At 50.8% G+C, this 26,470-nt stretch overlaps 1 protein-coding gene across 11 annotated transcripts; it reads right to left on the bottom strand.

Annotated features, from left to right (window-relative positions):
• Positions 1-4,322: 4,322 nt before the first annotated feature.
• Positions 4,323-25,704, bottom strand: EXOC7 (exocyst complex component 7). Of its 11 annotated transcripts, XM_040530039.1 has the most exons (22): positions 25,509-25,704; positions 24,942-25,007; positions 23,705-23,889; positions 23,116-23,221; positions 22,350-22,572; positions 20,627-20,794; positions 19,557-19,568; positions 14,848-14,940; positions 13,786-13,854; positions 12,310-12,455; positions 11,825-11,977; positions 11,193-11,291; positions 10,541-10,603; positions 10,143-10,209; positions 8,832-8,870; positions 7,677-7,742; positions 6,837-6,957; positions 6,316-6,411; positions 5,956-6,019; positions 5,367-5,408; positions 5,053-5,186; positions 4,323-4,577 (listed from the first exon to the last, which is right to left on the bottom strand). In XM_040530039.1, the coding sequence occupies exons 1-22, from the start codon at positions 25,686-25,688 to the stop codon at positions 4,475-4,477; spliced, it is 2,295 nt and encodes a 764-aa protein (XP_040385973.1). In that variant the 5' UTR covers positions 25,689-25,704; the 3' UTR covers positions 4,323-4,474. The 11 variants fall into 11 exon arrangements, with proteins under 11 accessions (XP_040385973.1, XP_040433746.1, XP_040385974.1 ...); XM_040577812.1 differs by lacking the exon at positions 8,832-8,870; XM_040530040.1 differs by lacking the exon at positions 19,557-19,568.
• Positions 25,705-26,470: the final 766 nt, after the last annotated feature.

The following is a 26,470-nucleotide window of genomic DNA, read 5'->3' as shown; positions in this document are numbered from 1 at the left end:
AACACTTTGCTTTCCCCTGCCGAGTGTTATGATAAGCAGAGCTTCCTGTCCCCGCGCAGCGAGCCATAAATCGGCCGCTGCCTCCTATCAATGACCATTATATTTAGTCTGGGCCTGCTCACGGCGTAAGTCACGGAGAGGGATTGTATAAACAGCCCCATTACTTATCTCCATATTTACCTCCCCTGCTGAACCCTTCCCAGCCTGGGAAAACATTGCATCAGCTGCGCAAACACGGCTAAAAGCCTTACCCTCTCCTCCTGACCTCGGCCCCAGAGAGCTGCCCCCTGCCCTGGGGAGCAATCCTCACCCCTACACCCAGCTCCCCAGCGCCAATGGGGACGGGGACACTGCCCCGCTGCCTCCTTACCCCAGAGCAAGTCCCCAGAAATGCCAGCAGCCACCCGGCCCTGGCATCTTCCTAAGCACAACAGCCATGCGTCCTTCCGCTTCCCTGCCCTACGGTGTGCCGCTGTCTTCCCAAGCACAGGCAAGGGGCGAGGGCAAAAGAAGAAGGAAGCGAAGTGGTAACGAAGTGAAGCCATCCCCAAAGCTCGGCAGAGCTGGGCTGCTCAATTCTGGAAACTTCTTCAGCCGGAGAGCCAAGCAAGCAGCGCTGTGATGCCACACCGAACGTGGGATCAATACACGTATGTACGCGGAGATGAGAGAAAAACAGCAAAGAAAGGGCAAGCAATTTTTTAGCATAACAAGAAATGATTTTGTGAGCGAGGAGAGCGGTTTGCAGAGCCTTCCAGCACATCCACTAATCGTATTTAACAGAGACGCCCCAAAAATTGACTGCAGTGACTCACTGCCACCCAGCTCGTCCCACTGGCAAGGACCAGGGGCACCAGCACAGCCGGGGACGGGGCACACGGAGAAGGGAGCAGCACCCGGAGCACAGCACATCCCCGCCACCTCCATCACTGCTCCAGAGAACAAACCCCAACGCTCACAGGGAGATGGAAACCTGTGCCGGCTGCCGGCTCGTTACGCCCCTTACGGGGTGATGCAGAAATAGAGCAGCCCCCCCACAGCAGCCCCCACCGCCTCCGTGTCTGCTGCTGGGACCTTAAATGCAGCACGAGCCCGGAGAGATGGGAGAGCTCAGCGTGGGGAGAGCTCAGCGTGGGGAGCTGGGCTGCCCCGAGCAGAGGAGGAGGAAGAGATGCAAGATGCTGAGCCACAGCACCTTGAAGTTTAATAATATTTGAAGGTTAAAGTTGAATAAAAGCAGATTGAACTGGGAGAGGGAAATAAAAAAGCTAAATTCAGCTTCCACCAAGTCCAGTGGTGTTCAAGGAGACAAGGAGCGTTCAGCTGAAACCCCAGGTTAATGTGAGCTTTCCAGAGCACGGTTTTAACACCAATGTTAAAGGATTATTTTTTTTAAACATTTAGTCTGCCAAATTCGCTCCCTAGTATGAGCCCCTGCCCTGGTCTCTGCTGTACCCAACCTCCAGCTGCAGGCTGCACCAGCAGGGAGCCTGCAGGGACCCCGTCCCAGGTTCCTGTCCCTGTTGGGTTCGTGACAAACGCTTTCTGCTGCCCCAAAGCACCAGCCAGGCACAGAGGAGGCTGGGGAAGCCGGTAGCACCCCCAGACCTTATCACATCCCTCCAACCTGCCCCCCTGCAGCAAAAACAAAACAAAAAAAGAGAGAAATGGGTCTCCAGCCCCCAAACCCCAAATACCAGGAAGCAGAAACTTGCCTAAGCGTGCCAGGGGATGCACGGGCAGCAAGAGCAGGACCTGGGGGCGCAGAGAAGGAAAGGGAAGGGCGTTAAAACCAGCATGAGCCTTGGAGGAAGCAAGGGGGTAAGGGGGGTGTCAGCACCAGCAGCACAGGGCAGCCCTCGCCTCTGCCAACAGTCTGGGCTGGAGCTGCTGTATCGCTGGCATGATTGCTCTTAATTAACGTGTTGCGCAGACATTCCTTACCATAAAAAGCCAAAAAGCGTGCGGTGCTGGTCCCAAGCGCAGTGCAACGTTTGGCCCTGGCTTGAACCCTCGAGGCAGCCCGGAGGGGCGAGCGCTGCTCCCCCTGCTCCCACCTCGAAGCCGAGCGCGCTGCGGGCTGGGAGCCCGTCCACGTCCACCTCCCCACGCTCCTTCCCTGCGCAGGGGAGAGGCGGGAGGTGCAGGAGGGGTTAGAGCTGGGGCGAGGGGGCTGGCTGGGTTTAGGAGAGGGGAACCGGGTGGCTCCACTTTCCCCTTAGCTCAGGGGAAGAAAGGTTGGACTCGCCCTTACATCTGTACAGCCAGGAGCAGCAGAAGCCACCACCTCCGCGGTACACACCGCCTCCTCCTTGCTGCACAGCCGCTGCTGAGCTGTGCCCTCAGCCCCCAGCGGCCTCTCGCCCCCTTTCCTTCTCCCAGACACAGCCAGGGCATCCCTGGGGCACACGGCAACCCAGCCAGAGTCTGCTGCTGGTAACGGAGAGACCAGGACGGAGCGGGACATTTCGCACCCCGTAATGTGACTGCGTTTCACCTCCTCCGAGCCGAGCTGCCCCAGATTCTCTTCAACCCCAGACCAGAACAGCTTTCCAGGCTGACAGCAAAGCCCAGAAACGCCTCTTCCCGTGTAGACCATGCAAAGGCATTTGTTCCCAGAGCCTCCAGAGAGCAGGTGGTGGCTCCATCCCAGACTCTAAGGGCCCTCACACATTTCTACAAGCTTTGGTTAGCGCCAGAGCATCAGCACAGGCATAATACCCACCCCTGCACTGAAGCTCAGATACTCTAGAAAGGCCACAGGCAAAATTCCCCTCTTCCCTCCCCCAGCTTTGCTTGCAAGCGTTCCAGGTGAACTGCCTTGTCCTGGAATCAGCTGCAATAAAACGCGTGTTTTATAGCCTCAGCCTGAGCGCATCAACGAATTCCACCCGCTCTCCTGGAGAAAGAAGCTCAGATCCGAGCACTGCTGCAGCAGAAACAGCTCCAAAAAGATGGAATCCAGCTCCTTCTGGTGAATGTCAGCGTGTGTATCCAGCGCGCCCGACACCGCACATAACGCGAGCCAGCAGCGCGTTGCTTATGCTTATGCTTCAAAACACTCCATCCAGGGCCTGCCAGCCTCCAAGAGGCTCTCGGAGCTGGCAGAGGATAAACAACTGGCACCGAAGCCTCAGATTTCCTCAAGCTTTTGAGATCAGAAAGCAGGAGGAAAGGCCCCTGCCAGGGAGGGCTCTCAGGTTGGTACTGAGAGCACAAACAGCCAGCCAGACCCATGAAACACAGCCAGGGAGGTGAGGTCAAGATTCGACACCCCAGGGTGGACCAGATCTGGCCTGGACTGGCCTGTAAAAGGTGGTGGTTTGTTTTGTTTTGTTTTTCCAGGTTTTCTACACCCCTAAAATACCCGAGTGCTTCAGGCCACACTCAGGTCTAGGCTCAGGAGGAGGTCAGGGGTTCAGAAAGGCCAAGAGTTACCTGGAAAACAGCTCTGTGCAGCAGCTGGGTCTGCCGCGGCAGGATCTGCGTTCTCACCCAGGCTCTAACATTCAACCCCTGCGTGACACGGGGTGAGATGTGCTCTTGGCCATAAACGCCTGGGGCAGAGCGTTCCTAGGATGTGCAGCCCCGACTCTCCCAGGGAGCAGCCCGCCTCACAGCTCTGAGGCTCCCTGGGTGGAGGAGCCTCCTCTGCTAGGAAAAGAAAAGGCAGAGCTGGTGGAGAGGCAGCAGCAGAGGGTTTAAAACACAGCTCCCTACCTTTCTACATCTGTTCTCACTCTGCTTCACGCCGAGGTCTGCCTCGTCCCCTCCCCTTCCCCACCTCCCCGTGCCCTGCTTGCAGTGCTCTGGGTGGTGACACAAAGGCTCTCCCATCGCTGGGCTAATCAGGTGCCAGCACACACTCACTGCTGTAAATACGGGCTAGGTGAATAATGGATTTGCTCCAAATGGCAAAGCAGCAGCTATTGTGAGCGCTCCCAGCTCTATGGAAACCCTCCATTTCAAGTGTTACCACGGGCAGACAATGGATAAGGCCCCACAATAGAGCAAGGAGCAAGGTGGGAGCAAGAGGTGCCTGGACTGAGACCACAGAAACACAACACACGTGCGCCAAGCTCTCAAAGGCCTTGGTGTGAAGATGGCCAAGTCTAGCTCCTGCAGCAAAGCCTCTAAGTATCGCCCCAAGGCATGCTGCTGCCACAAGGGTTCACACACGCAGTGTGTCAGCCGTGCAAAGCATAAACGCTTATGCACAAGCCTGAAAATATCTAAGTGTAAGATCCCAAGACACAGAACTGCAGTGCACATCTGGAGTCTTTGCTCAGGATCCACAGAAAGAGGCAAAGACAGCCAGGAAGTAGTGTTTCCATGGGTTTATAAATCTGATAAATACAAGTATAACGCCCTGCCCGCCACAACGGGGCAGGGGAGGAGGGAGGGGAGTCACAAAAGTTGCTGAGAGAACATTGACTTGTACTTGGCAGCTGGAGAGTACAAGAGGGCTGCGGATTTACGCTGATGTGTCAAACAGCTTTTCGATCATCTCTCCCACTTGGTCGACCTGGTACTTGATGTACTTCTCAGGGTTCTTGGTGAAGGGCACGTTGCCATATCTGCAAAGGAAGACAACCCGCAGCTGGCAAGCAACTGAGACGCAGCAAAAGACCCAGCAAATAAGACCCAGCAAAAGACCCTTCTCCATACTGAGAGAGGCTGTTCCCACCTGTATCCTTCCTCTGCCGGATAAATGAGCTCCACTCCAGCAGGTCTCACTTGAATCTGATGGGGTGTCTTGGAGGGAGCAAGTGACCTCGCTAGTTACAATGGGTCTCCTGAGGTTTACGTGGGTAAACCCAGGGTGGCTCAGAGCCCTGTGCTAGCTAGAACATCTGCACTCACCCTGAACAAGGAATCGGGGTGACAAGCAGATGTTCACAACTAGTAGAGCTCAGCTAAAACATCCTTGTTTTAGTGTGCGAGATGGAAAAGCTACGACAGGGCAGTAGAAAAGTGCCAAAGCTCCGGCTGAGGTCCCAAAGACCTCAGTAAATCCAAGGAAGAGATGACAATGATGCAAGAGGTTCTCACCTGTTCAGGAAGGCACCGTAGGTCTCTTTCACAATGGTTTTCTGCGCCCGGCGAATTTTGTCCCGTTGCTCCATGTCTGGAATTGCCCAGGCCTTCTGGATCTTACATAGCTCCTCCAGCCCATCATTAAAACCCTGTCCAAAATAAAATTTGGAGAGTGTTCTGATGGCAAACACATCTCTATACCAGTGCTATTTTCACCCACTAGTGATCACCACTGGACAGGCGTTCTCCTTAGGCAGATCTTTTTCCTGTCCCTGTTTCTCTCAGTCAACTAGGGGACGTTCTTCTTCTACCATCCATCATCTTCTTACCTTAAAGCGCTCCTTAATCATCTGCCTCTCCTTATCCTTGAGCTGCAATAAGGAGAGAAAAGTTTTTATTTCATTGCCAGAAATAAAATCCCAACATCACTGTTTGCCCACAAATTCCCCGTCCAACCTAAGCGATATCCTACCTACTTGGCTCGAATTCCTTCTCCCAAAGCAGGGAGGAGAGAAGGCTGCAGTGAGCAGCACACACTACATACAGCAATTGGCTTTCATCTGAAGTACATTTAACGAGGGTAATTTTCAGCCAGAACAGGCATAAAAATAGACTTCTTTATGCTTTGAGCCCTTTCTTAGGGAAGGTCTCCAGGTTTTGCAAATCCAAAATAGCAGCATTTGCTCAGGTGAAAAGAGAAGAATGGAGGCTGAAATTAAAAGACTTGTGTGAATCTGGGGCAAGGGAGATTAGAAGGCAGCGTCGTTCTCCATCTTGTCCTAGCCACAGTATTCACGCCACAGAGCAATACTGGCACAAGTTATAAAGGTGATTTCTGGGAATCTTTGATTATCACAAGGGACAGGATGTTTCTGGCAGTTTCTATCACCTTAAAATCATCCTTGCCTGCCCTCTCACCTTCACTCCTGGTTGAAAGACGGGCAGATTTCTCTCCAGGATGTAATCTGTCACCTTCAACCAGCTGCATTTGAAATGATATGGGAGAGGAGCAAAAAGGAGTTATTTATGTCTCAGTAGAGCATGTACGCCCTCACCCATTACCCAAAGGCCAACCTAAACAACACACACCCCAAAACTTTCCACAGTGACCATTTTCCAAGATTAATCACTTGGGAACCAGAATACTTGGTTTTGGGTTTAAACTAGTTTGTGTTTAAGGCTAACCTCTCCCACTGTCCACCAGCACTGGCCATGAATCTCCCAAGAAGCTCTCAAACTCTGACAGAAGTAAGGGAAGAGCAGAGGATGGCACCTGACCTGCGCTGGTAGGTCTGGATCTGCTGTTCAATGAGCTCCCGGTAAGACCTCTCAGCTGTCTTCTGTGTCACGGCTACCAACTGGATCAGCTCAGACCTGAAAGGAGAAGAAAACACAAGGAAGCCTGTGAGCCAGGTGCTCTCAGGGGTACTACTAGCAAGATAGCAACATTTCATGCCCCTATCAACATGATCTTTTGTGCCCTTTACAATAAAAAGGGCACAAATGGAATGCTTGAACAGGGAGACAGAAGCTACTCCAAGTTGCTTTCCAAAGCCACATCCTCAGTCCTCCCAAGATGAAAGGGTTCTCTGAAACCTAAGGTATCTCTGATGCTTTTATCTCCCCCCCTCATGTAATGCAGTTCTATAAATAGGGCAAAGGTTTCAAAAGGGCAGTCTCAAGAATGGAAGAAATAGCAGAGAAGAGACAGGCCTGCAAGTAAACACACTCAGTACACCAGAGACTGCTTGAAAACTGTGCTTAGCATCAGCGTGGACTTCAAAGAGATGCACACTTACTTCTCCAGAGACTTCAGAATGTAGTTGTAGTTGTTGTGCAGGAAAATGGCACTCAAAGCCGGGTCTTCATAAACCTTGGATTTACTAAGAAGGTTAAGCTGCAAGTTGCCCAATACTTTGCCTTAAAGAGGGAACAACAGAGGACAAAAAGTTCTGCACTAAAACTTCTTGTAACTGGCAATCCAAACCGAGGACTACGTGCTGTCACCGTGAACCCACAGCAAAGCGAAGAGCACAGCCCCAAACGCTTGTACAGAGAAGGGTACGATCACGTGCACTCAGCGATCCTACAAGCCTTATGCAGATCTTTCCTCGGCAAGTAACCAGAAGTGCCCCGTGAACTATTGCCTTTGTTGCAACTGGCAGCACAGGCTCAGAGTAAGTCCCAGGGCCAGCACGAGGGATCAGACTCTGCCCGAGCACAGCACAGGCTCATCTCAAGGGACCTGATGGACCTGAGCACCATGATAACAGACCACCGCAAGGCAGTCCCATGAACTCATCTCAACATTTTACTATTAAATACAAAACTGGGATTTTACAGAGCCCCTCTGGCAGCTGGGAGTCCCTAGAGGGTCGAAGGCCCAAAGCCCAGCGTGAGAACAGTTTAAGGCAATCGATGATAACAACAAAACAAGCTGCTGCATTGCGCTTTGTCCTGTCTAATTGTATCTCCGAAACTCCCAGACTGATCCTTTTTCTCCATCCCTTCCATCAGACTCCAGATTAAACAGAGAAAGATCGCATGGAGTAAGAGACAGCCCGTGCTTTTCACTCAAGAACAAGCCAAGGGAAGAACAGCCAAGGGGGCAGAAACGGGAAGGCGCGCAGCGTACTCACAGATGTAGGTGCTCAGCAGCCGCCTGCTAAACTCCGAGCTGTAACTACTAGCTGAAGAGCTGGTCTCTGCAAGGAAAAGAGTCTTAAGCCAGTTAACATGCCATGAGGAAGGGCAGGGTTTGTGTGGTCAGCCTGCCTCTGTTCAAACAAGCCCCTTCCCTGTTGCTATGGAATTAGTACAGAGCTCCCGTCGACAGTGAAATTAGCTCCCTGCTTCAGTGCCGACTGCCAGTGGATTATCCAGGGTGACGGGGGAAGAGCTCTGCACCCTGTGATCCTTGCGGCTGCATCGGGTGCTGAGCATCGTGGCAGAAACCTCTCCTTTCCTTCCTAGTGCTCAGAGGACATCCACTTGATCAGAAATCAAATCGTTAAGCGTATCCTCCCCACGTCCTTTCCCCACCACCCAAAAAGGGGTTTTAAGCACTAGAAATTTGCAGTCGGAGAGCAAATGAGCTGCAGCTGTTAACAGCAGGCACACGACAGTGAAAGAGACAAGCAGAAGGGCTCTGGAAAGTTTCAGCTTTCCCCGTGGCTGCTGACAGGGCCTGCTTGGCTCTGCACAAGGGCCCGCACCAGCACCGCCGCCTGCCCGAATGCGAGCGGTGGCTGTGGGCTGCAATGTGTCCCTCTGTGCACCAGAGGGATGGCTTTCTGCCCTCCAGGGCTTGTGACCCCTGGGACACGCGGGGTAGCCATCTTCTTCTCCCCCTGCCAGCGAGTTTGGCAGCCAGGCCTAGCTCGGGTGGTCTGAGTTCAGAAGCACCCCATGGGAAAAGGCCTCGAGGCTCCTGTTGCCGGGAGTTGGACAATGAGGAGCCGGGGGCGCTTGGGATGAAGCACGATACCAGCCGGGCCAATTTGCTGCCCGTGCCAAGCAGACTCGGTGCCATCGGAGTGCCTTTGGCCTGTTTCAGCTCATGTGGCATCCCTCTTTGTCTGCAGGTGACAAGCCCTCGCTATTCTCTCCAGCCCACTGGCAAGAGTTACTCACCCTCCCCTTTTTCCCCTTTCAATTGTGTGTCTCCCCCCCCCTTTTTTTTTTCTTTTCAGTTACATGTTAATTTATTTACCACTCCTGGAGGACAAAGAATTAACATACATCACAAGAGCCCAACGCAGTATGAGCGGGTATGTGGGGGTAAGGCTGCTTACCTCTGGGATCTAAAGGAATATTGTATGTGTCCCCAAGAACTAAAAAGATTAAGGCAGAGCAGAGAGAAAAGGGGAGGGAGGAGAGAGAAAGAGAAATGCAAAGTGCAAAAACACAGGTTAGAGACCGCCATCCCTTTGAGAACAAAGCAGATATTAACACAAAGCAGCCACAGACAGCTACACAGGAGAGCAGGCAGGAGTCCCTCCAAGGCCACAAATGGAGCTGGAGATCACGGAGGAAAGGCTGAGTAACCTCCTTCCCCTGCTAGTGACTTGTTTGTGTTGCCGTTATTTGCATTTAGCAAGACACCTCACTCCAAGTCAGTTCAAACTATTTTCAAGACAAAAGAAAGCCTTCTCTCGCATCCTCAGCAGCAGTTCACCAGTCCTTGAAATGAATGCACGGCTCATGTAACCTTCCCAAGACGCTAAGCAAAGCCATTTCACTCTCACTCTGCACTTCAGCATCTCTGCATGGGTGTATAGGGCCCTACAAAGCTGCTCTGTGGGCACCAAGAGCAAGGGATTGGCATTTAACTGATAAGCTTTGCTTTTGCTACCACTCGAGGGGAGCACTGCAGAAAAAAATGCATGCATTTCTCATCACTTGGGACCACTATGGGACTTTTCTAATCCAACTCCAGACACCTACATGCGAGCTAGCAGCTGGAAGGTGTTATCAGAGGGGCACCTTTGGGTGCAACTCATCCCAAAGCAGGCGCCTCTATTGGCGCTACAGAACTGGGAGCTGCTGCTCTGTAAAGAACCGTGTTCTCCCGCTGTTCTGGCACGTGGCACACAACTAGCTCAGGAGTCCCAGCTTGACCACGTCTGGATGCTGAGGAGAGTGTCCTTGCTGCTGCTGTTGTACTCTGACTAGAGGATCTGACAGAGGAAGAAGGCAATTCACCACTACACAGCCCAGCTACAGCTAACTCAGCCGGACCAACCATCCTCACTCCAATACAGTCACAGGGAACCAGTCCAGTGTCAGATTTGGAGCTACGTGGCTAAGGCATCCTCTCTTGACACCATAATGCGCACCAGCAACAAACACCATCCCAAGAATACCTGATAGGATCAAATGTGGAAGGCCAGCAGGGAAACTCTCTGCATCCCTTGGAGCTCTCCAGACAACCAACTACATAGTCAGGGCAGATCGGAGGACAAAACAAACCACAGGGGAAAGAACAGGAGAAGAACAAGCTAACAGTGCGCGTTGAGGTTTGATCTTTTTAGGGAAGATGTCCAGACAATTTGGGGAAGGTTTTGGGAAGGAACTGCATGCCCAAATAAGCTCCATGCATGTACCTTGAGATGCCAGCATGGCACCTGCAGTCTCCTGGAAATCCAACAACTGCTGTAGGAAAAGGATGGCCTGGAAGAGAACAAGAGAGAGAGGGAAGTTAGGAGACGCATCAGTTGCTTTTATGCTCCACTATTAAGGATCGTGAAGGACCACATGTCTTGCCATATTCAAAAGCCTTCAAGAAACAGACTGCTACACTCCTCTGAGTCGCTGGGTTTTACCCACACAGTCACACCACAGCTTAGTAAGGGAAACCAGCTAATCTCTCCAGGGAAGCCAGTTAAGCGCCCTTCCAATACAAAGACAGGTTAATCTAAGAAAATAAATTTCCCTACTGCTCTAAAACCTCTTCTGAGGCTGTTATTTACAAAGGACAATACAAATCATCATCTTCACGTACATTGCTGGTGAGTTCGTGAACTGTCCCGTCTTTTGGCATGTTATATTCCTTGTCTGGATCATTCTAAGGAGGAAGAGAGGAAGAAAGAGACATGAGGTGAGCACGTTAGAAAATTCAAGGCATCTACAATATCAACTGCTGCTGCAAGTGAGCCATAGCCTTGTTTATCCAGCCTCAGCATCCTCAGACTCGTCTCTCACAGTGCCATCTCCTGGTGCTCAGAAACCATAGCTTCTGTGCACTGGCAGCTCAGGACCACAGGGGCTTTGCTCAGCAGGTGACCATCAAAAGCGCGTCTCACCTATGGGGCAGTGCATTCACAGAGCCCACCTTACAGAGGGACAGTTTATCCCGAGTCCTCCGCAGCTTTTCAAGCCAGCAATTTTCCTTTCTTTTTACATGGAGTTAAGTTCTGAGATTGACTTGAGATTGACTTTAGTATCTACAGAGGCCTCCTGTATTTGAGACCAGCATCCGGTGTTCAGTATTTGCAGCTGACCCTCCAATGCTATCCAGCAGGCACAGCCCTGCTTTGGAGTCAAGAAGTAGGTGGTCTCATGGAAAGCAGAAAGCTAAACTGGGAGTTCTGCTCAGAAAACCCCTTTTCTAAACCTGCTGGCCTTGCTGGAGAGAACGGTGATGGTAAACCTACCTTAATGTTGTCAGCAAACTCTTCCAATGCCTTTGCACCTGTAGTTTCCATGGAAGTGATCAACCCTGGCAATTTGTTCTTTGTGCCTGCCGCAGTTCCCTGGAATAGTCCCATAACAGATCAGAGAAAGAAAACGAGCAGCATCTGACCATTTGTCCAGCACCTACCCTCCTTTCTCCCCCATCCCAGCACCTCATTCTCAATTCTCCATGTATCAGAAGAATATTTATAGCATTATCAACAGTGAGTGAAACCTTGCATTCTTTGGCCTGCCAGGAGGGAGAAGATGCTGCAACCCTAACAACGACCAGGACTTGTTCTCTCATATTTCCTCTTGTGCGCTACCTGATCTAAGAGGTTGGTGCATCAGTCACCAGCTCCAGCTGGAAGCAGATGGAAAGGAGCCTGAAAAACCTTGCGTCATAGTCCAAGCAGGCCCTCCTCAGGGGAGATGATCTTCTAGATGACAGGGAGCACAGCCCAAACTAAGCTCAAGCTGCACCTGTCGCTCCCAGTCCATGCTGAGGGACAGAGGTGACATTGCTTTGTTCAAAGTCACTGTCGTCATCCCTTTCAAAAAGTTCTCCCCGCAACCCAAGCCGCAGGACACTCTCCAATCCCATCAAACTCACCTGCAAGACCTGGTCAAATTCTGGCTTCATCTGCTTGAGGTGCTTGAGGATGGGGAAGATTGTGAGCACCGCCGAATAGTCGTGGCGGATGATGGCTTTCCGGGCTGCTGAGACAATGTTATCCCCCTCCATGATCAAGTTATCCAGCGACTCCTGCAACAAAGCCAGTCGGTCAGAAGGAAGCAGCATGACTTCTGCCCACGTAGCACAAGGGGCTTAACGCAGGATCCCCGTTAACGATGACAACTTAGCTGATGGGTCATTGCTGGTACCCACAGTGCGACAAGGCGAGTGAACAAAGCACGTGTTCTCCAGGGCCATCTGCCCCGGTTCCCTGCCCAGGTCCTGGAGAACAACCCCAGCGGTGGTGGCGCTCTAGGGCACCCACAGCACGTGGTGTAATCCACGTCCTCATAGTGAAAAAGAAAAGGAAAGGAATTTTTATGTCCTTTACAAGAGAAACCAAGGGGAAAGGCTCAACTGACCTGGATGAGGGAATCAAAAGTCTTCTTCTGGTGGTGCTCCGGGACGATTTCTGTCAGGAGCTGGTATTCGCTCTGGGCCAGTTTGACAAAGGCACTCACACAGTGAATGTAGGCGTCAATCTCGATGTCGAACACATCATCCCTCCCTGTAAAGGCAAGACGTCTTTAAGAGAGAACCAAATTCGCACCGAGCTTCCAGCAGCTCTGCTCCCTGCAAGGCCTCGGATTACGCAGAGAGCACACGGTTCCTCTTGAACAGGCGGCTCTGGCTTTGTGCCCGTCCTGCTTCGAGACCAAGAGCTATCTTCTCACCACGCCTGCCCCCTTGGTTTGCCCATGGGAGGCACGCAAAGTCAGCTGCAGCTCAGGAAACGGACACATCAGCACAACACCAGCTCTTCCCAGCCTCGTGACAGAAGGCAAGTTTGAAGCTCTTCTGGGATACAAACTAAATTTAATCAAGGGCTCGAACACGGAGCACTAAACTAGGGAAGGTCTGAGGTGAATTATTCAACATCTCTGCTCATATTTTTAGGATTCCTTATCTCCATCCATCATGCAGATGAAGAACTGCCACGTTGCATCAACATTTCTTGGAAATGGAGGCTCTGCTGGAAGGCAGCCTCTTCCTACAGGCAGTAACCAAAGATAATAACAGGCAGATGAACTACTAAATCCTACAAAGCAGGACTAGCAGCACAGTTAGGTGAGGCATCTGCCACAAAATGCTGCATACAAATGTGCGTTTTTGAGTTCTAGCACATGAATGTCTCAAAGACATAGCGAGGAACCTACGTGGTAGGCATAGGAAGTGCCAGGAAGATACGAGGGCACCCACCAACTGATGCCAGCCACGAGCTGGATGTGTCAGCAGGACAGACACAAATGGGCTCGCATCACCCTGCATTGCTCAGACCCCTGCAGTAACCACTAGAAAAGAGCAAAATTATGCAGAGAGGCCTTCTCTAAGCTACGGCTGCTGCTGCTACCCTCCTCCCAGCAGCATCTGCAACTTTTGATGGAGAAAGACCCAATTCTTCCCTACGCTGACAGGCCCCCTCAGAGCGATCTTTTAGAAGCTGTGGTCAGCACGTGGCACACAAACGTGACGTGGTTTTACACGCGGCCTGCGGTGGAGAGCGGCCCACCAAACAGCATGCCACATGTAAGCCTTTCCCTGTTTGCTTCACTTCAGCACCGACAAGCCCGTGGCTCCCTACAGGGAAGGGCCCCTCAGCATGGCGGCCTCCAGATTCGGTTAGACAAAATTGGGGTCCCTTGTATTTAGGGCTTGGGGTTGTGCAATTAGTAGGAGTGAACTCTACTGAGAAGAGCCAGAGCTTCACAGCCAGAGAAGGCCCATGCTCCAGGGCTACCCACGCAGACGAACAGCCACTGGCTACGCCACGAGTGTGAAGCATGCTGCAAAGAAGGGATGTTAGGCAGCTCGTTACGAAGTGACAACACGGTACTTACCAGCAGCCGGCCCATGCTTGTCGCTCAGGGTATCGGAAAGATGTTTAACTCGTAAATCATGCTCATGACCTAGTGAGATGTCAGCCGGCACAAACAGAAGGCGCAATTTATCCAGGGTGGTTACAGCATGGATGCTCACACTGGCTGGAAGCCGCTTCAAGCTTGGCTTATTTGATCTGATGGACTTTTTTTTTTCCCTACACAGTCCCGGGAATGCTACCTAACCAAATCCCTTTATGGGGTTATGTAGCAGTAGCAACCCTTTGAAACCTGATGAGAAGTGAGTAAAATCATTTCCTGGGCCACAGGTGTCACTTGAACCTTCTGCCATAAGCTCTGACTGGGACAGCAGGCACCACAGATCCAATTTGTACCCACAACTATTACAAATCCAAGCTCAAAGTCCATCTCCTGCTCATCACTGACCTTTTTTTCCCCCCCCAGTAAGTGATGTTAGTCACTATCTGGGATTCAGTAGACTACAATGTAGGTGCTGAAGAAATCTACTTCAGACGAATATGTAGCAGAAGGGAAAAGGGTCTTATAGATGCTTTGAAGCAAATGATGTCCCTTCCCCTGTCTGGTACGACCTCTATGAGCAGAGGAGGTTGGAACACGGAAGGAGACCCTTTAGGCAGGTCTTCACAGAGATGTGCAGGCGTGATGCACTGGGCTCGCTGTGGCCTGACACTTCTGCATCAGGTTTGGAAAGGTCACTAGGAAACTGAACGTCTCAAAGACCAGGCAAAACAAGAAAAGAGAACAGAAGCACCACAGGAAGATGTCATCAGAGCAGAGCTTCCGTTAGCCACGTGCCTATGGTGGACTGACTGCTTTAACGTAAAATTCCTTTCCACCTGTATTTTGTTTACAGAGCCTTTGAAATTCAGACGCTAAATTCAGATCAGTAGTTTGGGCCGCCAACATCTCCCTGGCTGCCCAAGGACAGCTATATTTACCTGACCCTGCCCACCAAGCACTCGGCTAACGGAAGCCCCACCTGGAAAAGCAAGGCTGATACACAGAGAAGCTCAAAGGTGAAGTAGCTGGAGCTGTGATTACCTTCCATAGGAATGAGGTTAGAGGCCCCCTTTTTCCCATCTAGACCATGCTGAGAGTACTGTTTCAGAAGGTTCTGAGCCTTACGGATCGTGCCTGTCACCAGAGCCAGAGAGAAGAGACAAGAAGACCTAGAAAATGAGTGAAAGAAAACAAACCCAGAACACCAGCCCTTCACCAGCAGCTGTCACCCGGGCCCAGCAGGAGGGTGCTGGGCACCAATGAGCATGCTCAGCACAGGACCGGCAAGAACCCAAAACTCGTGTCCGAGCGTGCGGATGCCATGGTTGTTTTCAGGTTGTCTCCCTCCTTCAGGGGGAGGACATGAAGTCCGGCCACGGCTACAGAACCAGGGAGCGCTCAGCTCAGTTTGGTGAGCTGCTATGGCTGGCTGGGAAAAATCTGATCCCAGCTTCCTTCCCCGTGATGTTTTTCCTTTAAGCTGGTACGCTGCATCCAAGCACAAAAGCCTTCCCTGAGCTGGGGTACGGACAATTTACATCCAGCAACGCATTGCCTGCTTCCCTGAGCCACAATCGCAGCTCATCCCTTGCAGGTGCCGAAAAAAGGTGCCATTCCAGGGTATTTCCTGAGCATGCTCAATACAGATCCCCACAGCCAAGGCACTGAACAATCTCTGGCATTGCAGGAAGCGATCAAAGGGTGACAACCTCGGGACTTCAGAGAGCAATGTTGCAGCAGCAATCCCCACCCCAGGAATCGCAGCATAATGGACGCTGCCCACCCACGTCTAACTCGCATTAAGTCACCCTAATCCCCAAGACACTTTTCTTCTAAGGAACTGCAAATCAATTAAAACCATGGAAAAAAAACAACAACACGGGGTTAAAAGATTTATACTTAACACACACAAAAAACAGACAGGACTAAACAAAAGCCGATGCTGGATATACAGCTAGGAAGCACAAAAAAAAAGCATTAACGGGACAACTGAAAACTAAGCGCTGTTTCCACATTAAAAGGTTAGTGGTCATGCAACAAGCTGCAATTATCACAAGCACATGGACATACTCTCACAGCAGAGCTTTGCCGTTGCCTGCACAACAGGGAACAGAGAGTTTTAGGAAGGCAGAAGGACTCTCCATAGAAAACCCAGACGAAACAGAATTGGGCTGAGTAAATGAAGAAAAAGATCCAAGAAATAAAAACGCGGCTGCCAACGCTAAGAGTCAGTCCTCCATTTTAAAGCAATAAATACTTCAAACGTGCAGAAAATCCCTCCGTCCACCAGTAAACATCAGCCACAGCACGGCCAGGAAACGAGCGCTGGCTGCCAGAAGCTGAGGACGGTTGACCCCGGGGGAAGCACCACGCTGCAGGACGGCGCCCTGGGGCACGGGGACAGCCTCACAGCAGGGCTCTGAGCTCTCTCCAAACCCCAACCCCAACCCCAGGCACCAACCAGCTCCAGCACCCACCTGGGGTCACCTCAAAAAGGGCCCTACGGTGAAACCTTTAAGGCATACCTCTGGCAGCCCCTCCGCAACCCCGCTCACAATGGGGCGCTGCACTTTCTCCCTCCCCAGACCCTAATCCTAACCCTACACAGCGACCAGGTTCGGGGCAGGCTGAAGGAGTCTTCCTGTCTTGCAGACAGCACATCTCTGTCTGGGGAGCACAAGGAAGTGACAGAGCTTCCCCCCCTGAATCACCAACGTGCCTCAGTGTGGCTTACTGTTTATTAACACGAGAATGGAGAACGTGCAGCTCCAACTCTAAGCTTTCATGGGCCACATTTTTCAGCCATCAGTTCAGATCACTCTTAACCACTTACTAAATTAAAAAAAAACAAAACATTTGTAAGCCACATTCGTCTGGCAGGAAAATCCTTCCCTCTAGACCCACACTAGGCAGGCGGGAAGACCCGTGCCCTTGTGCTGATGGATTCGTTCCGAGCTTCTTCCATGTTCTTCCTGCTCATTTGATCCCAGAATCACTTCCTCCAGGTTTCCTGATGCTTTCCATCCCCAACACTTCCACTTTATTCTTAGCTGCTTTCAGAAACCTTCAGTGTTTGTGCACAACGTTAAATTCCTCTGAGCGAGCAGGGCTGCAGAAAGCCCTGAAGATATGCACTAAGCTGTTTTTTTTACTATTATTGCTGATACCATGGCCCAGCTGACGTGCTGGAGCTCAACCCAGCTGCTGTTCTTCTACCAGTTTTGATCTTTCCCACTTGCCTTCGGAAAAAAAAAAAAAAATAAGGGTAAATTGGTGTAAAAATGAAGCAGAGTGCAACTGCTGCTGCTGCCCAGAGGCCCTCCCTTCACAGGGGTGCAGCACACACCTCCACAGCTCACCCCTGACGGTTTCCTCTGCCTCTGCTGCCCTGTATTTGCATAAGCCTGCGTTTACACCAACACACACACACCTCAAGTGTTTGTGGACATCACCTGAGTGCTGCTGTATCCCCCTCACTTGGTGCTGTAATTAGGCTTTAATGAATTCTAGTGAAAACCAAAGGCTTTTGTTCCGTGCTTGTTTTCCCTCCTTAGGCAGCTCGCAGACCAAATGGGATGGCCGGGACGGCGTTTCAGCTGCTGATGAAAGCATCATGTTCCAGCTCGGCAGTGATCAACAGGGGAAGCTGAAAAGGGGAACAGGCTCTTCGTTCTGCCCCACAGGCTCCACACAGCCTGTCTTCAGGTAGCACCTCAGTGCTGGGTAAAATTAAACTGCTAGGAAGCATTAAATAAACTGGAAACAGCTCCCCTGTAGCTTGTAGAGCTCCCCCAAAAAACTAAAATTCACACAACACCTGAGATTTTTGCTCCTGGGCCTGTTTAAATAAAGTGGTTTGGGGGCATACATGAGGCAGTTTTCCAATTCCACATTGTTCTCCTGTTTTTCTCTTCCACTACTCAGCTTCCTAGCCAAGCAGAAGAGCAGTGTACCCTCTTTTCTTTAGCACCAACCACAGGAGTCTGTACAAAATTGGCTGAAACTCTGTGGCTTTTGCTTATAAGTATCCTGCGCTCTGTCCTTCCCAAGTTTCTGGCAGTTCAGAGAGCTTCTGAGCTACCTCCTGCTCTCAAGGAAACCCAGCGCTGCATCCACAGGCCTCACAGAGAAGCAATCCCTTCAGGATTTTACGAGCAGATGTTTGTAACGGGACAATTTGGGAACCTGAATACGCTTGTCCTCTGAGACAGACTGCTGACATTTCAAACAGCAAAGTGCTTTAAAAAAAAAAAAGCCACAGACTGCTTCTACTTGACTTGGCAAGTTGCAGTCAAGAGGAGACGATTTGGCTTTAGAAGCATCTCCAGCAGTCAAAGTTTTAATTGCACGCTGGAACAAGAGGAAACAGAACAGGGTGCACCAACAACTGCAGCAGTGATGGAGAGATGAAGACTCAAAGCACGGACGTGGAATATGTTCTCCAGAATCCAGCACAGTGTCTGGGGGAGGGAGGGCGGGGGTCTCTGCCTGGTTAGCTTGTCCCTACTAGCTTATCTTCCCTTTAGCTGCAACCTCCCTTCCATTTTGCTTTGTAAAAAGGTTATAGCACATCAGATTTAGTTTGTTATTTATCCCCTGCAAGAGGTTAAAGTGTGCGCTGGGCTGTGCACTGGGATATTCTTCCTGAAGGAATAAGGAAACCAACTCCCCTGTTGAAACGGCGAGAAAACCGCTTGTCTGAAACAGTTTTGTGGGAATTCCCTTACTGAAGCGAATGCACAAAAAAAAAATCTTTGTCCATAACTGAACAAAGGCTAAAACCAGGTGAGCCAAATGCCACCAGAGGAATATTGTTATGAAGAGTGCCACCGTGCCAGTGTGGAGAGAGTATTAGAGCTCCACGTCAGGAGCTGTCCTTGAAAGCTGACAGAACTGCAGAAAAACTGGTGAACCTCTGCTCGAAGATTATTTTTCCCTCCTCTTTAATTTCATTTCAGTACAATTTCGCAGTCATAAGTGATGGCTGCTGTGTAAGGTTTAACCACCCCTGTCCTTCAAGAGCTACAGTCTGGTTCTGTGTCCTTGTTCACAGAACATTGGAGACAAATTAGCCATTATTTTTTCCTTGAGATTGCAATACCCCAATAGATCACTTGAAATCCTTTCCTTCATACACCGTGAGCTCTGTGAGAGCATTCAGACTGTGCTCGCTGCCCGATACCTGGCCCGTCTCACAAACTGATTAAATTTGGCCAAAAGATGCCAAAATCTCCTGGCAAATTTACAGCCGAGACATTCATCATGACAAGCGATTTTGGATGCCCAAACGCGTCCATTTTGGAGGAGCCTGGTTTGTAGAGAACAAATGCTTCTCAAACATGTGGGCTGTTTTCTCTCTCTGTGGGCATCCAAGATCCAAGACTCATTAAAAAAAAAAACATTCCTAGTGATTTTTTTAATCTTCCTATGAAAAAAAAAAAAAATCTCCTCTATTTCTGACTGTCTACCTGAAGCGTAAGAGCCGTTCACCAGAGAGTTCACCAGCTGCAACTCACGCTTCAGCTCTCAGGAACAGCTCCGGGGCACAGCAGCAGGGGCACAGATTGATTTTAAAAGCCCAGAGGGGCGATCGCTGGCTGTCACAGCCTTCCCCGGGCAGCCTGCCCTCTCCAAATATCCCAGGCACACCCTCTGCTGTAGCACGAAGAGGCCCACCAAAGCCCCTCCGTTCAGAAGTGAAGAGAGCGAGCACCAGGGCCAGCACACACACACACGTAGACGCACGTTACCTGGGATGAGGACTGCATTCACATCAGGATTATAAAAATAAACACAACACAATTAAAATGGGTACTGCTTTTCCTCCCTTTCCCCATCCCATCAATTCCCAGTCCCTACCCGCAGTTCTTAAGTTAGTATTTTCCTGAACTCACGAAAGGATTTGGACAACGCAGGAAAAAGACTGGGGTGGGAAAGAGTTTTTGCCAGGAAAACCCTCAGAAATCCAAACTTCTGACTTCCATCACTATTACACAGGAGGCAACAGGGTGCTGGGAGACACAGAGGGACAGCATCACTGCTCTGCTGTCAGGCACACGCCAGCTGTTGCTGGCCCTCCTTCTGGCCGTTTTCCCACTAGGTGGCACATTTCAGAGGCCAGGAAGCCAGCTCCACACTCGAGCTGGAGCAGCACACGGGAGTGACCAGCCTCCCAGCTGCAGAAAATGCAGCAAAACTCCATTATGAGGAGAGGTGGAATAACTCCCCAGCCACATTCACGTCTCTCCCAGAGACAGGCTGAGACAAAAGCTTTAACAGCTCTTCCGAAATCTGATGGGGACAACTTTCGATCTGCAGGCAAATTCCCAGACCCCCTTTCAATTTCTGAGAGATTCTCAGTTTCCTGGCCCAATAATTATTTACACGTAAGTAGTGATTAGAGTGATGTGCTTTAGCAGGTCTCAGTTTTCCATTTTGCTGTAACACTGGATATAATCCGTGTTCCAAGGGTGAGGACAAATGTTCTCAAACTATATTCATCTCCTCCCCTCTCAGGTCTCTCTTTGCTGATCTCCTTTGTTAAGGTAATGGCCTTTTCTTTCTGTTTACAGACCCCATCCTGCCCGTCCCACTTTACGCTGCCCGGAGAACAGATCTGATGATTTGAGAAATGGAAACAAGGTCTGTAACCTCTGCCCTGGCTTCAACACCAAGAAGAGGTGCTTCTCTCTGAAATCCCACCCTGCTCCTGCCCTGTAAGCACGCAGAGGCTACCTCAGCGGCGAGAAGCCCTGCAGAAGTGTGTCAGATACCCCGACGAGATGATAACGCTGTGCAGGGATCCCTGACTCGGACTCACCTGGTCTCTTGACTGGCTTTTTGGTGGGGGTGTCCTTCCTCTTGTTCTGAATGGCAGGGGAATACGGCACCCCCGTGGAGGAGCTGTTCTTACGAAAATGGTCTTTCAGCCCCTTGATGGAGCGGTCAAGCTGGACAGAGCGGATTTGGAAGTACACTGTCATGAAATCTAAAGAGATGAGGTAGAAACGAGATTATAAATAAACAGAAAACACTATAAGGAAAAACAAACCTCTCCTGAAACACAGTGGCCCAAAGACGACTTAGCGGTGTTCACGTAAGACCCCAGATAAGCGTTTTTCCCTACCAAAATATCAAATCCAGCAGTGCTAAATCCAGAAAGAAACCAAAATACAAACAGACTCAATAGAAAGAGCAAAAATTTAGTACAGAGGAGACAGGTGTTTCTCTATTTCACAATAGAGAAACCAAAGCACCCAAACAATCTAACAGACAAAAAGACAGCGAAACCTGAAACAGAATCCAGGCAATCACTCTGAATCTTCCATTCCCGCAGGCAACTTTTCCTGTTCTGCCACAGCCCTGAGATGCTGACTTCGAAACCAAGAAGCCATAAAGTGTCCTGTCACATCTTCTACACCAGGCCCAACCATTTCACCTCCAGGCCTTTCTTCCAAACAGAACCCTCAGAGGACGAGCTAATTAACCCACAGTTCAGTACACCGCTCTCCCCTCCCATCTCCTATTCACCTTTCTTGCATTTCCACCCCCTTCCCTTCCTTTCCTCATGTCAAGGCCACACCCTGAACCTGCCTCTACTCCAGCCCAGGTCCCTCAGAACTTTCCTTAAGACTCTCTCGCATTTGATTCCAGCACACAGACCACCTCCCACACTGCAGGGTCAACTCCTGTCCTGTTTGTACCCTAAAGCCGGAAAAATCTCCTGTTTTCTTCCAAACCTGGCTTCCTTCCCCTGCAGTGTTCACTCCTGCCCTCCCACCACACCCAACAGCAAGTCCACACACTACTACCAAGAGCGCACCAGTTTTGGAAACAATGGGAAGTCAATAAAGGGGTATAAAGGTGTAGGTAGATTCTGGTGCTGCAGAACAGGAAAGAAGAGATGTGTATTGACTGGGAAAAAAAAAATCCTCTGCTGCTTTTATATCCCTCTTTGGTCACATTTAACACACAAGGTTTTGTTCATAAACAGTTCCCCCAGGGGAGTTAAGTCAGTGTCTTGTAGCACCTGGGCACCAGGTGACTGCAGCTCCAACAGAAGGTATTGCAGGTGCACGTTAAATAACGTGCTCCTGGCATGGATTTCTGCTGCAGGCCAGGCTATGCTTTAAGATGATTTGTGCTTTACTTACGCAGCTTTTGCTCTCATCAGATCCACAAGCAGATCACTGTTCAACTGACAGAGCACATTTCAGCCCTACTACAAACAGCATAAGAAAGCAGGCTCTTAAGAAGGGAATTGAAAGGAGACTGAACTCCTACCCTAGACGGTGCCACTAAAGCTTTTTCTCGTTTTGCTTGTGCTGCTAGCTACCAGCGGCAGCGTGACTCTCGCTTTGTCAGTCCCGACCTCACCTGAGCAGAGGCTTCGTGGCTGGAGGTGTGTGATCTGCAAACTTACCTGCACAGTGCTAATAACAACCCTCACCACTCCGCTTCTGCTCTCAACCACGAGCGACAGTCAGCTGGAGAGCACTGACCTGACACAGAACCTCAAGGGAACAACGCGCAGCGCTGCCCACCTTGGTTCCTGCCGTTTTCCACCAGCCAGCCAGAAATGCGGATGATATCGTGCAGGACGCTCTCCGGGAGGTGCTCCAGCGACATCTCCTCCTGTGTCTCCATTTCATCATCTCCGCTGATCAGGTCCAGGATGAGGATGGGCGGGACTGGCTTGGTGTGCCGTGTCATCAAGCTGCGGAACTCCGACTCCAAGGACTCTTTCCCCCTCTCAAAAAGGGATTTCTGGCACAAAACAGGAGGGGGATAGAAGAAGCACAGGGTTTCTGTAATCACTCACGCGTCTGTCTGCATGAGGTCTCACTTTCTGTAGTGTTTCTAACCACTGTCAAGTACCGCATGCTTCGAGCTCCAACAACGCCTGTAACTAAGAGACTTTTAAGGTGAATTAAATACAAAAATGCCTGGGAGTTGCTCAGTTTACAAGTGGAATTGCAACAGATCTCACATTCTGCTCAAGCAATTGAAGGATGGACAAGAGGTACTCAGGGGGAAGTTCAATCAACTCCACCACACGTGTAAGATAGGCTTTCACAAGTCCGAACGGCACAAAGCATGAAGAGAGCACCACAAGCAGAAACACTGCTGGGCTCAGACTTAAAAAGAAGCCAAAGCAACCATTTTTTTTAGCTGTTCCCAAACACCTTTTTCGCCAGGCAGCAAGCCCACCAGCCTCTCGCAGCAGGAGGGCAAGCGGCACATGTCTGTCTGTCTGTCTGTCTGTCCGTCCCTCTCCCGCCCCTGCCAGCTTCCAGATCTGCGACCTACCACACGGTTCAGCTCTGGGCTGTCCGGACTGTTGTCCTGGAAGTATTCCACTGCCTTCTGGATTTTGTCCATGCAATTCAAGTATTCCTCCAGCCTCCCGGTGGGGCTAAAAATAAAAGCAAAAATAAAAAACGGTGCCCCAAAGACCAAAGGAAGAAAACACCAAGTAAGCACCAGACCAAACTCAGGATGAAAGTAATACAGAAAATTCCCATTTACTTTCTATGTAAGAGAAGATCATGAACTCTGTTTCGACTGCACTCGTTGCCACAATTGTGCAGTTGCTGCCAGGGCAGAAAGAAACTTTAGGAAAAGGACAGAGGAAAGAAGAGAAGCCATCAATGCTCATGAGCTTCATATGGCAACGTGTGTAAAATCTGGAAGAGACATCAGTACAGTCTGTGCAGACTTTGCCCTCTGGGGATTGCTGATATTCAAGTCAGGAAGCTTTCTGGATGACTGGTGGGGGGGGAAGAACGTGGGAAGTATATTAGGAACATTAAAATAAGTGTGCAGAGTCGGCTCCTACCTCTGTACCAAAAGATCAATAGGATGAAGCTCCCCAGCAAGATCCAGCTGCTGAACTCACCCTTCCTTTATGATCTTCTCCGTGTCTTTAGCCACGTGGTAGTAACTGATGACATGATCCAAGCAGGACAAGGTCTTCTCCACGTTCTCCTGCAAGCGCTGCAGATTCTCTGTCTGTTTATGGACAGGGATGATCGAGTTCTCCAGTTTCATCAAACGGCTTTCAAAGGAGGATAGGATAGAAACCTACAGAGAGAAACAAAGAGAGCTGAGGACATCCTTCCACAAGGATCCACGCAGTAGGTTAGTAGTTAGATTGGGGCAGTCCGGGACCTTCAGATTCCAGCTTCTATGCTGGGCTCCTTAGGACATAGAAGATTTAAACAGCCTGCCTAATTTCCATCAATAATTACAAAACAAATCATCTGCCATCAAAGATAGGCCAGCTTTGAATTAAATGTTTGAAAAGCACACAAACAGTGCACCAAAACAGTACCAAGGAAGAGAAAATTTTATCTGACAGCACAAAACAAAGCCACAGGAAAAGCCTGGAGGCATCCTTGGTAAACAGAGCAACAAAAGTAAAGCCTGGCAGCCACTTTGCTCTGTACCACTAAGATCTAAAACTGAGACATACAATGCAAAGACACACTATAGCATGCACCTTCTTTTGCACTGTGGACATTTGTTTTTTAAAAAGCGACTGCAGTATTACTTCTGAATGGTGAAAAGCCTTAGCAAGTGCATAAAGGGTGCCTTAACATCATCTTTTCTAGGACAAAATGCAGTTCTTTCAAGATGCACTCCTATGCTATGCTTTCCAGATTTCTCCAGTGATGCTTCTATGCCTTTCTTAAGTCACTGAACCCAAAACTGGACACAGTATGCCAGTTGAGGGCTTACTAGCACCACTTAGAGTGCAATAATTACATTCTACCTCTTTAGCAAAAAAATTTCAAAATAAACCCCAAACGAGACCTGCCTTTATGAAGCAACGATGGGATGCTGTTGCACAAATTAGTTGGGGTTTGTTAATATCTCTTCCCATGAGAAAGCACAGACTGTAAAGCCAACAGCGCATTTACACCCACATCTTCCCAGGAAAGAGGCTTGGGTTTTAAACATTCACCAGCCTTCCCTTTTGCCCAACCACCAAAGTGTAAAACAGAGATGCCGAGCAAGTGGCTTATTACCGTATATTCTTCAGACAGGCACAATGAGGCTCTAGAAAATTGATTTTCCTAAGGGTGAGCAGCCCTGGATCCAGCCATAAGGCTGAACCTCAAGGACCTCCTTACCATGTTCTTCGTGAGCTGGTCACTCTTCTCAAGACTCTCTTTGATAAAGGACAGAGTTTCTTCTTCCTGTCATCAGGATGAAAAAGTAGCTAGTTCTCATTGCAGAGCACTGAGCACTTAGCTCACTCAACACCACATGGAGGGTTTCACAAGCCCTGCTAAACACAGCAGCAAGCCACCTTTGGTCTGATGCTGAGGCCACTTTTTAACATACCACCTCCTAACAGATATCAGGACATTTAACCCAAGGCGAGAAACACAACATAATGAGAGTGTTTCTTTACAGATTGCTCCTTTCCCCCCCAACACGCCGAGCCCACGAGCCTCAGCACAGTTTGCAGACACCGCTGACACACCCCAACTTACACCGCACACCCCCGCCCACCACAGGCGCGGTGCAGCCACCCCGACCCCCGCAGACCCGACCCCCGCAGACCCCCAGCCCCTCACAGCAGGCCCTGAGGGGGGGCCCCGGGCCCGTCTCCACGGCAACGCGCGGGGGCTGCGGGCCCGGCCCCGCGCCCAGGCCCCGCCAGGACCCGTCGCAGGCCCCCGGCCCAGCCCCACCTGCTTGAGCTTGCCCTCGATCTCCCTCCTGCGGGCCGACACCTCCTCGCTCGGGATCATCGTGCCGCCGGGCGCCGAGGCCGCGCTCCACCGGGAAGCCGCCGCCGCTGCTCCCCCCCGCTCCGTCCCGTCACTGCCGCGGCGCCATCTTGGGAGCGGCGGGGGGGGGGCACTGCGCATGCGCAGGAGTGGCGGGCGCCATCTTGGGAGTGGCTTTTTCAGAGAGGGAGACGGAAAGGCAGCGGGGCTGGAGCGCATGCGCGCTGCGGGTCTTGGCGGCCAGCTTGAGAGTGGCGGGCGGGCCGTGCGGCCATCTTGAGAGTGGCGAGGGAGTGTCGTGGTTTGCTGCTGTGGGCCAAGATGTTTGGTCCAACCATCACTGCTACCACTGTCACCCACTGAGACATGTCCCCAAGCACCACGTTAAACTCTCCAGGGATAAACCATGTCCCCAAGCACCACATCCAGCCTTTCCCTGAACACCCCCAGGGACAGTGCCTCCACCACCTCCCTGGGCAACCCGTCCCAACGCTCTTTCTGAGGAGAAATGGCTCCTCGTTTCCAAACTGAACCTCCCCTGGCACAACTTGAGGCCATTCCCTCTAGTCCTACCACTAGTTACCTGTGAGAAGAGGCCGACCCCCAGCTCCCCACACCTTCCTTTCAGGCAGCTGCAGAGAGCAATGAGGCCTCCCCTGAGCCTCCTCTTCTCCAGACCAAACACCCCCAGCTCCCTCAGCCGCTCCTCACAGGACTTGTGCTCCAGGCCTTTCACCAGCTTTGTAGCCCTTCTCTGGACACGCTCCAGGGCCTCGATGTCCTTCTTGTACTGAGGGGCCCAAAGCTGAACACAGCACTCGAGGTGTGGCCTCACCAGAGCTGAGTACAGGGGGACGATCACCTCCCTGCTCTTGCTGGCCACACTATTCCTGACACAACCAGGATGCCGTTGGCCTTCTTGG

This window comes from Cygnus olor, chromosome 18 (genome assembly GCF_009769625.2).
Source record: "Cygnus olor isolate bCygOlo1 chromosome 18, bCygOlo1.pri.v2, whole genome shotgun sequence".
In the NCBI taxonomy this organism is placed as follows: domain Eukaryota; kingdom Metazoa; phylum Chordata; class Aves; order Anseriformes; family Anatidae; genus Cygnus; species Cygnus olor.
This window is presented reverse-complemented; position numbering and strand designations above follow the sequence as displayed.

What these genes read in the sequence shown, in the direction of transcription:
- EXOC7 (XM_040530039.1), bottom strand. Translation starts at nt 25,688, where the DNA reads ATGCGCAGTGCCCCCCCCCCGCCGCTCCCAAGATGGCGCCGCGGCAGT. An exon ending in TCGAGGGCAAGCTCAAGCAG is followed by an intron (nt 25,008 to 25,508) that starts GTGGGGCTGGGC and finishes TCCTGATGACAG; the next exon opens with GAAGAAGAAACTCTGTCCTT. An exon ending in TCTTTCAACCAGGAGTGAAG is followed by an intron (nt 5,409 to 5,955) that starts GTGAGAGGGCAG and finishes TCCTTATTGCAG; the next exon opens with CTCAAGGATAAGGAGAGGCA.